The sequence below is a fragment of the Scyliorhinus torazame genome, chromosome 10 (genome assembly GCF_047496885.1).
Source record: "Scyliorhinus torazame isolate Kashiwa2021f chromosome 10, sScyTor2.1, whole genome shotgun sequence".
Classification (NCBI taxonomy): domain Eukaryota; kingdom Metazoa; phylum Chordata; class Chondrichthyes; order Carcharhiniformes; family Scyliorhinidae; genus Scyliorhinus; species Scyliorhinus torazame.
Genome location: NC_092716.1, coordinates 51,381,323 through 51,393,928, shown reverse-complemented (window position 1 = coordinate 51,393,928; position 12,606 = coordinate 51,381,323). Strand labels below are relative to the sequence as shown.

The window sequence follows — 12,606 nt, the reverse complement described above, 5'->3', positions numbered from 1 at the left end:
TGTACATGTGGGCCCATGCAAATACCACATCTATGACCTCTCTTATGCACTTGTGCGCTTTTGACTGGGATATACCACACAGGTCATCTGTGCAGCCCTGAAATGAGCCACTGGCATAGACATTCAGAGTATTCACAGACAACGGGTTACCTCTCAGACCATGTGGTGCCAACTCTTGCATCACCTGACACAGGTGGTCCACCGTCCCCCGGGACAGACGCGGTTTTCTCCGGCACTGGATCCCCGGCATCTGGAGGTAGGAAACTGTCAGAATACCTGTGACCAGTAGTGTCTCCTCCGAGGCTCTGCCATTTGTGGCCCTCCTCCCGGACGATCATCGGGCCCTGCCTCCCCCTCCACTGCAGAATACTGTTCCTAGCCAGGTTGCAGCGTGCTTTTCTCGTTACATTACTGGTGGTGGGCCTGGAAAATCGGGAAATGTGATTTTGCCGGTAGGAGTTGTGTTTTCTTATTCTTGCAGAATTCTGCCTGTGTTGTCGTTCTTGCTGATGGCTATTGTGGGCTCAAAATTGCACGCACCTTTTTTTCCTTTTTTAGAAAATATTTTTATTAAGAATTTAGATATCATTAAACACAACCAAATCCAGAGTAAGAGCAAACAGAAAACCTCATAACAACTAAATAACTCTACACAACTGCCCCAACCTCCCTGCTGTTCCCCTCCACCCATCCTTCCTTCCCCATTTTAACCCCTTTATATTTGGCAAGGTCAGCCCGAACTCCCCGGTCCCCGTTCCAACAGCACCTTCTTTACCCGTGAGGATTTCCCCATCCACACAAACCCAGAAATGAGAGCATTAATTTTCCTGAAAAATGATTTTGGAATGAAGATCGGAAGGTTTGGGAAAGCAAATAAGAGTCTCAGGAGTACCGTTATTTTCACTGTCTGCACCCACCCCGCCAGTGACAACGGGAGCACATCCCACCTCTTAAAACACCCCCTCATCTGTTGCACCAACCGTGCCAAATTCAATTTATGTAGTTGTTCCCATCCCTGCGCCACCTGGATGCCCAAGTACTTAAAGCTCGCACCCACCATCTTAAACGGCAGCTCGCCAAACCTCCTCTCCTGCCCCCTTGTCTCGATTAGGAAGACCTCACTCTTCCCCATGTTTAACTTATATCCAGAAAACCAGCCAAACTCCTCTGAAATGTTCATAATTCCCCCCAATATCTCCCAGTGGATCCGATATATAAAGCAGCAGATCGTCCGTATCTAGCAAGACCCTGTGCTCCATTCCCCCCCCCCCCCCCCCCCCCCCCCCTCCCCAGCTATCTCTCTCTAGCTCCTTGACGCTCTAAGCCCCACTGCCATTGGCTCTAGTGTCAAGGCTAAAAGCAACGGGGAGAGTGGGCATCCCTGCCTTGTCCCACGGTGTAGTCTGAAGTATCCCGAACTCGCCCGATTCATCCGTAAGCTCGCCCTCGGCCTCCCAAACCGCCATGGGTCTACCCTTCCTATGCACTCCATGAACCGTTGCTCCTTTGACACCGCCAACATCCTCTCCGACCGCAGACTCGACCGATCCAAAATTGACTCAGTGACCTTATTAAAGTGTGTGTGTCCGCACCCCCCATAATCAACCGGTGTGAGTCCAGGTCTGGGATCTTCCCCAGCACCCACCTCATGAATTCAGCATCATCCCATTTTGGGGCATAAACATTCACCAAGACAACTGGCATCCCCTCCAGTTTCCCACTCACCATCATAAACCTTACACCCGAATCTGCCAGTATAGTCCCCACCTCAAACCCTACCCGCTTCTTTATCAGCACCACTACCCTCCGTGTCTTCATATCTAATCCTGAATGGAAGATATTCCCTACCCACCCTTTCCTTAGCCTAGTCTGGTCCCTGATCTCCAAATGCGTTTCTTGCAGAAAGGCCACATCCGCCTTCAAGCTCCTCAAATGCGCGAACACGCGCGACCATTTGACAGGCCCATTCAGCCCTCTCGCATTCCATGTGACCAGCCTGGTCGGAGGGCAGCCCGCCCCCACCTCTGCCGATCAACTATATCCGTTCTTGGGCCAGCCCCCGGCCATGTCACGCGACCCCCCCCCCCCGGCCCACCCTTGTATGTCCACTATCATCAACTGCCTTCTTACTGTGCCACAACCGCCTCACCTTTGTCTGCAGCCCCTGCCCTTAAACAAAACAACACTCCCATTCCCTTCTATTACGCTAACCACCTGCTCACCCCCCACTGCGCTCCCATTAACCAGCCGCCCAGCTAGCCTGGCATCCCTGCACATGGCGCCAAACCTCCTACCCTCCAATGATTCCCCCCTTCGCTCGCATACCTCATAGCGCGAATAACATTGAAATAAGAAAAAATCCACTCATCCTCCATGTTCCCCAAGCATCTCGTCACAGCAGCCCTCAAAAAACATCTCAAAGAAGAGAGGTTCTCTCCTGACCAACAACCCAAAAACAATAAAGCAAAAAGGCAGAGAGAACCAACATCTTCTCTCACTTCCTCCAGAGTTCAATGTCCTCCCCCTCCTGCCAGTTCATTGGCTCTCAAAAACTCTATCGCATCCTCTGGTGTCCCAAAATAATGCTCACTACCGTCGTAAGTCACCCAGAGGCGGACCGAGTACAGCGTTCCGAACTTCACCCCCTTGAGGGCAGCCTTGACTCGGTAGAACCCGGCTCTCCTCTTGGCCAGTTCCGCACCCAGGTCTTGGTACATTCGGAGCTCATTACCTTCCCAGGTGCACCTCCTCGTCTGCCTGGCCCACCGTAAAATCTTCTTGTCAAGGAATCAGTCGAGCCTCAACACCTTCGGCGGCTCAATCGCCTGCGACTTCCTCATCAGCGCCTTCTGCGCCTGGTCGACCTCAGGGGGTGGTCAAAGGCTCTCCTCCCCCATCAGCTGCATGGTAGCACAGTGGTTAGCACTATTTCTTCACAGCACCAGGATCCCAGATTCGATTCTCAGTTTGGGTCACTGTCTGTGTGGTGTCTGTATGATCTCTTTGTGTCAACGTGGGTTTCCTCCAAGTGCACCGATTTCCTCCCACAAAGTCCCAAAGTGCTGTTAGGTAATTTGGACATTCTGAATTCTCCCTCAGTGTACCCGAACTAGGGGATTTTCACAGTAACATCATTGCAGTGTTAATGTAAGCCTACTTGTGACAATAATAAAGATTATTATTATTATTAGAGTTAGAGCTATTATTATTAGAGCTGCTGCAGCATTTTGGCTACACATGAGCCAGCATCCGCTCCCTCGATACACTCTTGCATCCCAACAATTCTTAAATTTTGTCTACGGGAGCGGTTCTCCAAATTTTCCACCTTCTACTTTAGCGCTTCTGGGTCTTCCACATCATCCTGATGTCGGCCGCCAACAAGGTAAACTCCTCGTGCTCCCCCACCACCTCCTCCACTTTCTGGATCACCTGGCTCTGGTTCTCCAGCCTCTGCTCCTCCCAATCGATCCCTGTTTTTAGCAGTTCTACCACCTTAGCCAGTTCCTCCTGAGCTTCCCTCCTCTGCTGGCTAAATGCCTCATTCAAGAAGTTCCCCAGCTGCTCTGTAAATTATTGGGCTGGTAGGGCCGACCCTATTCCCTCCACCATCTTCACCTGTGGTGCACGAAGAATGTCTTGCTCCAACAACTCCTTCTTTCTCGACCCTCTTCTGGTCTGCTGATCCATCCACCGACACCACCAGTGGAGCTTTATTTTCCTCTACTACCTCTACACCTTTTTGCACCAAAACGTCCACCCAGTAAACGTTGAAAAGGACTGGAAAAAAAAACACCTCGAGCGGGAGCTGCCAAATGTGCGACCACTTACTCAATGGCCGCCACCGGAAGTCCTGTTTTTCCCTTCTGTTAATTTTGCTGAGTTCCTGACCCAGATTCACTATTTTTATTTTATCATGACCACCCTTTCTGAATAAAATTGTGAAAGTGGTACATTGATTTTGATAACCCTTGCAAGTTTTTTCTCATTCTCTCTTTTTGCAGCTCTTGCTATTAGTTTTGATGGCCTTTGGCGTTCTTTGTATCTCTCCCATTTATCCAGGTCTGGGTTACTTCATGCAACTGTATGTTTTGTTTTTCTTTTAGTTTTTTCTCTCCTCTTTAGTCATCCATGTCTTATTTTTGGCAACTAAAACTCTTGCCCCTTAGGTTCATAAAATGGTTCTATATTTTTAAACACCTCTCGCTGAACTCCTGTCTTTATACCTATTAACAGATTTGCCCAATTTACTGTGGACAGTCTCTGTCTCATCACATTGCAGTCAGCTGTACCTAAATTTAAAGTCTTGAAAATTATCATTGAATCTGCTCATTAACCTTTTGTAACCGAAGGAGGATAATCCCACTTTTCTAATCTCACCACATAACTGAAGTACCTCATGTAGGATATAATTGAAGTTAAATGCCTTCTGCATGCTCTCCAAGACCTTGACATCTTTCCTGGTGTGGTGCCCAGATATTAATTTCTAAATGTTCAGCGTAACTTCCTTGCTTTTCTACCCTGTTTCAATAAAGTCATGGGGCGTCATTCTCCGACCCCCCGCCGGGTGGGAGAATGGCCGTTGGCCGCCGTGAATCCCGCCCCCGCCCCCGCCGAAGTCTCCGCTCCCGGAGATTGGGCGGGGGCGGGAATCCGGCCGCGCCGGTTGGCGGGACCCCCCGCTGGATTCTCCGGCCCGGATGGGCCGAAGTCCCGCCCAGGAATTGCCTGTCCCGCCGACGTAAATCAAACCTGGTATTTACCGGCGGGACCAGGCGGCGTGGGCGGGCTCCGGGGTCCTGGGGGGGGGGGGCGCGGGGCGATCTGACCCCGGGGGGTGCCCCCACGGTGGCCTGGCCCGCGATCGGGGCCCACCGATCCGCGGGCGGGCCTGTGCCGTGGGGGCACTCTTTCCCTTCCGCCTCCGCCACGGCCTCCACCATGGCGGAGGCGGAAGAGACTCTCCCCACTGCGCATGCGCGGGAAACTGACAGCGGCCGCTGACGCTCCCGCGCCTGCGCTGGGAAACTGACAGCGGCCGCTGACGCTCCCGCGCATGCGCCGCATTTCCGCGCCAGCTGGCGGGGAAACAAACGCCATTTCCACCAGCTGGCGGGGCGGAAATCCCTCCGGCGTCGGCCTAGCCCCTCAATATTGGGGCTAGGCCGCCAAAGATGAGGAGCCTTCCGCACCTTTGGGCCGGCGCGATGCCCGTCTGATTGGCGCCGGCTTTGGCGCCAGTCGGCGGACATCCCGCCGTTGGGGGAGAATTTCGCCCATGGATCCTATAAAATAAAATCTTACTACCAAAAAGTTTTTGGATCCTATAATTATGAATATGGAATACAAGAGTAAAGAAATATGTTTGAAGAAAACATTAGTTAGGCCACAGTTAGAATACTGTATGATGTTATTTTGTGTATACAAAAACAGAGACTGTGCAATATCGATTCATCGGCGTGATAACAAGGATGAGAAATTCTGGTTATGAAAGGAGACTTTAGTTACTAGCACCTGGAATTTCTGCTGTGACCTTCCTGATCTCCCATTGAAACTTTGAGACTACCTAGAGAAGTAACCTTCCATGGCCTTTGCTTTACTTCCTCCCTCAAGGCCTGCAATCCTAGTTGTCCAACACTAGTTTATTTTTCATTCACTACATGATGGTGGTCTCTTCTCCAGTCACTTTGCTCCTTCTCTCAACATCTCTATTTCTCTCCTAATATTCTCCTAGCAATACCTTTTCTTGGCTTCCATGCTAGTTGTGGTTTTCTACTGTTTCTATCCAATATTTAGTGCAAGTGTCAGTTAAGACAGAATTTGATGGGTACTTACACTTCTGTAACCAATCCTGACCCTATTTTCACCCAGCATAAGGATGCATGTACTTTCTAAGAGGGATCCCAGGATAATGAGAAGATATTGGAACTGCACCTGTTATTTTTTTTCTGCCTCCTTAAAATGAACTGGATCTTAGATCATAGAACAAACTAATATTCTTGCAAAAACCTGAGTGTTTAAATATATATACATTTTTTTGATTTATTCATCAAGCAATTTTTTTTCAGTGTACAGCAGCACATGCAGTGTTTCTAAATTCCACTTATTTAATCAATGTCATCAATAAAGCCTTATTTAAACCTATAGAACAATATAATATGGTGAATTATAAATAGTGTGGCATCACTATGAAAGACAATGCCACCCACTTGAAATATGGGTACTAATTTGTGCTTTCTTTGTCAGCATACTTTATAGTGTTTACAATGAATTATTATTACTAATGAAACCTGTAATTTTTATTTTCAGTTGAACTTTCACTCTAGTGACTTGTTCTCAACCTTGTTAATACTATGTATAGACATAACATGACAACATTTTGAGTAGTTTTGTTTAAAGTAATTCTCAAAAGGCCTTTTGTAGCATTTGTTAAATTCCTCTTTGTTTCTGGGCATTATGGGTCATTTGTCCAAAGCAGACTAATTGTAGAATTCTCCTAACAATATGAAGAATTTATATCAGGGAGACTGAAGGCCGAATACAAGATGAATCTTTACATTATTTAACTCCTAGTCGTGCAGATAAAATAAATGCTCAGTAAAGCTAAGAGATCTAACTGTCTGTTTCCTTTAGACAAGTAGAATCTGAACTTGAGACAGTTTGGGAATCAACAACACGAGAAAATCGGCGGATAAAAGATCTTTTGCATGGCACTCTACACAAAAGTCATCTCTTGGACACTGGCAAATTTGATGGATCGGCTTTAGAAGTATACCCTCACAGATATTTAGGCCATCAGTCGGATTTCAGAGCATTCAGCTACTGTGATGTGATGCTCTCCTCTGCTAGAAGGATAGAAGATAGAAGGACACATGAAAATTACCTACAGCCAAACATTGATGAACGTTTGTGTCATCATGTGGCTGAAAGTGGAGATTGTGCAATCACTCCACAAAAAAAGCAAAAGCCCAGAGAAGAAAGTGTCAAGAGCCCAATGTTTGAGTCTGACTCGGATCAACAACAAATTGCTTCCTCTGATGAAAGTGACAAAAATGAGCATGATTTCTACTCTTAATAAGACCACCAGTGATGTTTTCAAATGTGTCATTCCTGTAAATGTTGTTACAATCTTTGTTGACCGATAACAAAAAAAATTCAAACTTCAATTGATAGCTTAAAGAATGATATGACAAGATTTCACATTTCAAAACTTTTACTGTAATAACTGACTGAAAAGAACTCTTGATTAAACCCTATTTTCTTGTTGCAGGCAACGTATACTTTAAACTACACAATAGAATATTTTTTCATAGGCCAACCAAAAAAGACACTTTGCAAGTATATTTTACACTGCCCTTAACGTAGGCAGTCAATTTGACCTGAATCAATGTAAAGTGATTCTTGGCTCCTGAGGGTTTATTCCTGTTCTTTTATTTTTGCAGCCTCAGACAGGTAATTTGCAGTGTTAGAACTGTCTATCACAGTTTTCCTTTCTTGGAGACTCTTCCAGCCTTGTTTTAACTCCCGACGAATATGGGGCTTGGTTCTCCATTTCAGGGACTATGTCCCCACGCCGTCGTGAAAACTGTGGACTTTTACACCAGAAAAACTGGCGTCGAAAGGCCACAGATTCACAGCCCTGCAGGTGGCTGGCAGGGAGATGTCGTGGAGCTCGCAGCTCCAGCTGCCGATACGGCCTCCCGCACCTCCGGGTCAGAGACCACGCATGCGCACGGCGGTGGCCTCCAGCGGCCGTGCTGTGCTCCATGGTGGACTCAGATCGTGGAGCTGGACCGCAGAAATAGTGCCGCTGATCGGCCGTGCACCCGACCCCGACTCTCCGCACAATAAAAGCACAGTCCCATATGAGGACCCCCCTTCCCTCCGATCGGCCCGACCATGGCGGCCGCGGATTGAATCCGCAGCCACCTTGTGTGTTTCCCAAATGGCTGGGACCATGTTAGAAATACGCCATTGGTACTTTGGCTGATCAGGGACGGATAATAGCGGGGCGGGCCTCAGGCAATGGTCGCAAGTGGGGGATACGGGCAGAGTACCCCGCTTTTCGGGGGCTGGAGATCCAAGGAACCAGTGTTGGTCCCGATTCCATGAGTGAAACTGGATTCTCCGCCCCAGTGCCGGATGCGATTTTGACACTGGGGTGCGGAGAATCCAGCCGTGGTCTTTTCAATCTGAGCATAAACTTCCAACCACACTCCAGCCCAGTGAATCAAGGAAATCTTTTGATTTCTAGCTGCTCCCTCCCAGATACAGGGATACTAAAATCACTGATTGTGATAATCAATGATAGTCTAGGAAAAGCTGTAACCAGGGGCGGGATTCTCCGTCCCCCGCCGGGTTGGAAAATCGCCGGGGGTCGGCGTGAATCCCGCCCCCGCCGTCCTCCAAATTCTTCGGGCCCCCAAAAATCGGCCTGGCGTGACTCGCGCCGCCCGCCTCGGAGAATGGCAGGGTCCGGTGCGACTCGATGGGCCCCGGGGCTGCCCGAATTCTCCGGCCTGCGATCGGCCGAACTCCCGCCCGTGTTTTGCCGATCCCGCTGGCGCAAATTGGAGTAGGTCCCTTACCGGCGGGACCAGGCGGCGCGGGCGGCCTCCGGGGTTCTTGGGGGAGCGCGGGGGGATCTGGTCCCGGGAGGTGCCCCCACGGTGGTCTGGCCCACGATCGGGGCCCACCGATCCACTGGCGGGCCTGTGCCGTGGGGCACTCTATCCTTCCGCACCGGAGGCTGTACCGGTCTGCTATTCCCGGTGCAGAAGCGAAGCCCTCTGCGCATGCGCGGGGATGACGGCAGCACGTGCTGGCGCTCCCGTGGATGTGCTAACTCGCGCCGGCCGAAGGAGGCCCATCGGCGCCGGTTGGCGTGGCACCAAGCCCCTTTCCCGCCGACCAGCGGAGCGCGAACCACTCCAGGACAGGCCTAGCCCCTGAAGGTACGGAGGATTCCGCACCTTTGGGGCTGCCCGACGCCTGAGTGGTTCACGCCACTCCGTCCCGCCGGAGTTAATCTGTGAGAGGTTAACTTTGTCTAATTTTTAAGTAAATGAAAAGTTTCAAGTACAACCATTTACAGCCCACCATTCTCAGTATTTTTCTGGGACTTTCGAGATGTACAGTCTCCACTGTTAACATTGCTGCTCTCATTGTCTCCAAGCTTATAAACCTTGCAACTTCTTCCAGGTAAAACAATTTATCAGGCTTATTTTTGATCTCTAACAATCAAAGGACTCGGGCTTTATTATTTGTTCATGGGATTTGGGTGTCGCAGGCTGTGCGAGCATTTAGTGCCCATCCCTAATTGCCCTTGAGGGGGCAGTTAAGGGTCAACCACATTGGCAAGACGAAGGCCAGCAGTAACCCATTTCCTGATCTTGGTGGGTCACAATGTTTCTTTTCTTATTCGTTCCTGGGATGTGGGCATCGCTGGCTGGGCCAGCATTTATTGCCCATCCCTGAGGGAATTTAAGAATCACCCACATTGCTGTGGGTCTGGAGTCACATGTAGGCCAGACCAGGTAAGGATGGTAGATTTCCTTCCCGAAAGGACATTAGTGAACAAGGTGGGTTTTTACGACAATCGACAATGGTTTCATGGTCATCAGACTTTTAATTCCAGATATTTATTGAATACAAATTCCACCATCTGCAGTGGCGGGATTTGAACCTTACTGTCAGGCAGACTTAAGAACAGGTCACCCAACCCCCATTCAACTTACTTACAATTCAAAATATAACAATCTTCTAAATCTCAGAATTATTAGAATGTATGTTTTTCACTCGTGCTTGTTAAAGTAGAAATGGTGTATATGTGCTAAAAAATTATTTTTTAGTTGCTTCATGTGCCGATTTTTTTAATTGTCATTTAAAGATGCATGCTTTCCCTGCTTTATTTATGTCATAATGGTATTCATCCCTGAATATATCCTGCCACTTCGAGTTGAAATTATCCAGATTTTCACCAGGTTTAGCAGACGCTTGCACCCATTCGGAGACATGGACATGCAGCCCCACCTGCTGCTGGAATTGTCCAGTCCCACAGATAGTCAATGAACTTTTGGCTGAGCTGGCAAATCTCCTGCAGTATGTGCTGCCATTTTGAGACTGGAAAATCTTGTCCTTCATTTTCCTTTAAAATTTAGTTTAATCGGGTATCAGTGTTTCCTAGACACAGAATAAAATGAAATGGTAACTTTCTTTTTTAATGATAATTAGTCATTATATCCTTAATCTTTTCATACAGTGATTTGCAGACACAATTATGTATAGAATTGAGTTTTGTGCAGCTAAGGGGCATAGCACAATTTGGGGCTTTTGAACTTTGGAAGGATGGGGCTGGGGCGAATGCCTGAAAATTATACCATTGGGACTTTTGTATACAGGGTTCTGAGATTTATATATTGGAAACAAATTTATTAAAAACATTAATATTTTCACTGTCCTCTGGACAATGGGCAAATGAGTATGATGAGAAATGTCAGTGAATTGCAGAGTATTTCTATAAACATTTTGTACTTCAACTTGAATGTGACTCCTGATTGAAGTAAAATCAATAATTTAGACAAGAGAATGTTTATTAGCAATGATTGGTATCCTCCAATGCTAACCAAGGAGGAAATGTTTCATCTATGTATCTGCTCAAGTCCATAATCACTAATGAGTTTATTAAATGTTAAGAACACTTAGTTAAATTCCTTTTCATTGACTTTGAATTTACTGAAACATATGTGTGAATATTTCACTTAGATGGACCATCAAATTTATGGCATACCAATAAGGGATAAACACAACAGTAGGAAAAGCATTATTTAAAATATTTGCAAGTACTAAAACTTTTTGTGGTAAAATAACACTTCAGTTTACAATAACATTTGCCGACCTATGCAAAACGTTCTGATAATGTTAATTAACTTTTGCATTGTTTCCATTATGTCTTCTATCAATACCTTTGTGAGGGTGTTTTTGTGACAATTGTATACATTTCTAGTTCATCTTTGTTAGATGTAAGAATTAAAAGGAAGAGTTTTACCCAAAAGTTTGGTTCTAAATTGCTAATCCATTTAATTTAACAAGCTAGGGATGATTCAAAATTCTGGGCAGGATTCTCCGTTGCACAACGCTGATATCAAAATTGCGATCGGGCGGAGAATCCACTCTGATGGCCAAACCGGGGTCGGCGCTGGTTTGACACCAATCAGCCATGCTCTGCACCCCCAGAAGTGACGTAATCGTGCCACACACCATTGCAATGGCATTGGCACGTCATCGGCAGTCCCTCCCGCGGTGCTCCGCCCCGATGGGCCGAGTTCCCGACCACGTGGGTGACGTGTGGTCTGAGCGTTCGGGAACCCGCTGCGGACTGTATCCAGCGCCGCCACACTCGGCCAGGATCCGTGCCACTGGCCAGGGGGGCTGGTAGGGTGGCCTGTGGGGTCACAGATGGCGGGTCGGGTCCGTGCAAGGCCGGCGCCATGTTGTACGGTACGACCGCTGCAGGTCATTGGTGTGCGCATGCACGGCCATTTTTGGCGGGGGGCCGGGATTGTCTCCCGGCGCCGCTGCTAGCCCCTCACTGGTTGTAAAACGGCCTCGAATTCCCCGGTTGAGCTGGCACCTACCTGCTGAAACGGAGAATCCAACCCCCTGTCTTTAGATACATCCTCAAGGCAATTTTTTCCTCTCTCCACCCCCAGCACAGGTGATTTCACTGATATCACCATGCTCAGATGATTTACATTTTGTGCAGTGTGCAGTTTCCAACTAGGCACATGCTCATTAGGGTGAAGAACATTGTGTGCTTCCAATGGTCTTTGAGACATGCAACAGCTTATTGACTTGGTGTTCTTTTGTATTTTACCTGCTTGTATTTGACTGTTAGTTTTAAACAGCTTCCTATATTTGACAGTACTTTTTGTTTAGGAGTTTACCTGTCTAATCCAGTGTGGTAATGTAAAGCTAATATTCAAATATTGAAGTATAATTTGAGGCTACTAGAATAATAGACTAACACATGGAATGGGCTAGGTGCTAGAATGTAGTATTGCTCTTTTATTCCTTCCGGTTGCTGATGGAGCGCATGCTGTTCCTATTTAAACAGGTGGAACGTTAAGAGAGAAAGTAAAAGGCTTGAAAATAGACTGAAGCTTCAAACTCAATTTACATGGTGGGCCTGACCTTGGCGATGACCAAATTCAGCAAAAGTTATTCACCACACCGGGCAGAAATTGGATCCATTGTGTAAAATGGGTGCAATGTATTCCAATTTTTGGAGGTGAGATGCTGCAGCTCATCTGCTTGGCGGCAGATCAAATCTAATTTGGACAAAATATATTGGTCCTCACTATTTTGAGACATACCTTTGTTGCTGTCTGAAATCAGGGGCAACATTCTCCGGAAACGGCGCGATGTCCGCCGACTGGCGCCCAAAACGGCGCAAATCAGACGGCCATCGCGCCTCCCCAAAGGTGCGGAATGCTCCGCATCCTGGGGGGCCAAGCCCCAAACTTGAGGGGCTAGGTCAGTGCCGGACGAATTTCCGCCCCGCCAGCTGGCGGAAAAGGCCTTTGGTGCCCCGCCAGCTGGTACGGAAAT

The 12,606-nt window shown here is 47.8% G+C and overlaps 1 protein-coding gene across 3 annotated transcripts in view; it reads left to right on the top strand.

Moving 5' to 3' along the window:
• cep89 (centrosomal protein 89) overlaps positions 1–11,050 on the top strand; it is a 174,539-nt gene extending 163,489 nt beyond the window's left edge. For all 3 annotated transcript variants that reach the window (XM_072518099.1, XM_072518097.1, XM_072518098.1), the window contains one exon: positions 6,631–11,050. In XM_072518099.1, the coding sequence (XP_072374200.1) occupies positions 6,631–7,072 (442 nt within the window). In that variant the 3' untranslated portion in view covers positions 7,073–11,050. The remainder of the gene's footprint in view (positions 1–6,630) is intronic.
• Positions 11,051–12,606: the final 1,556 nt, after the last annotated feature.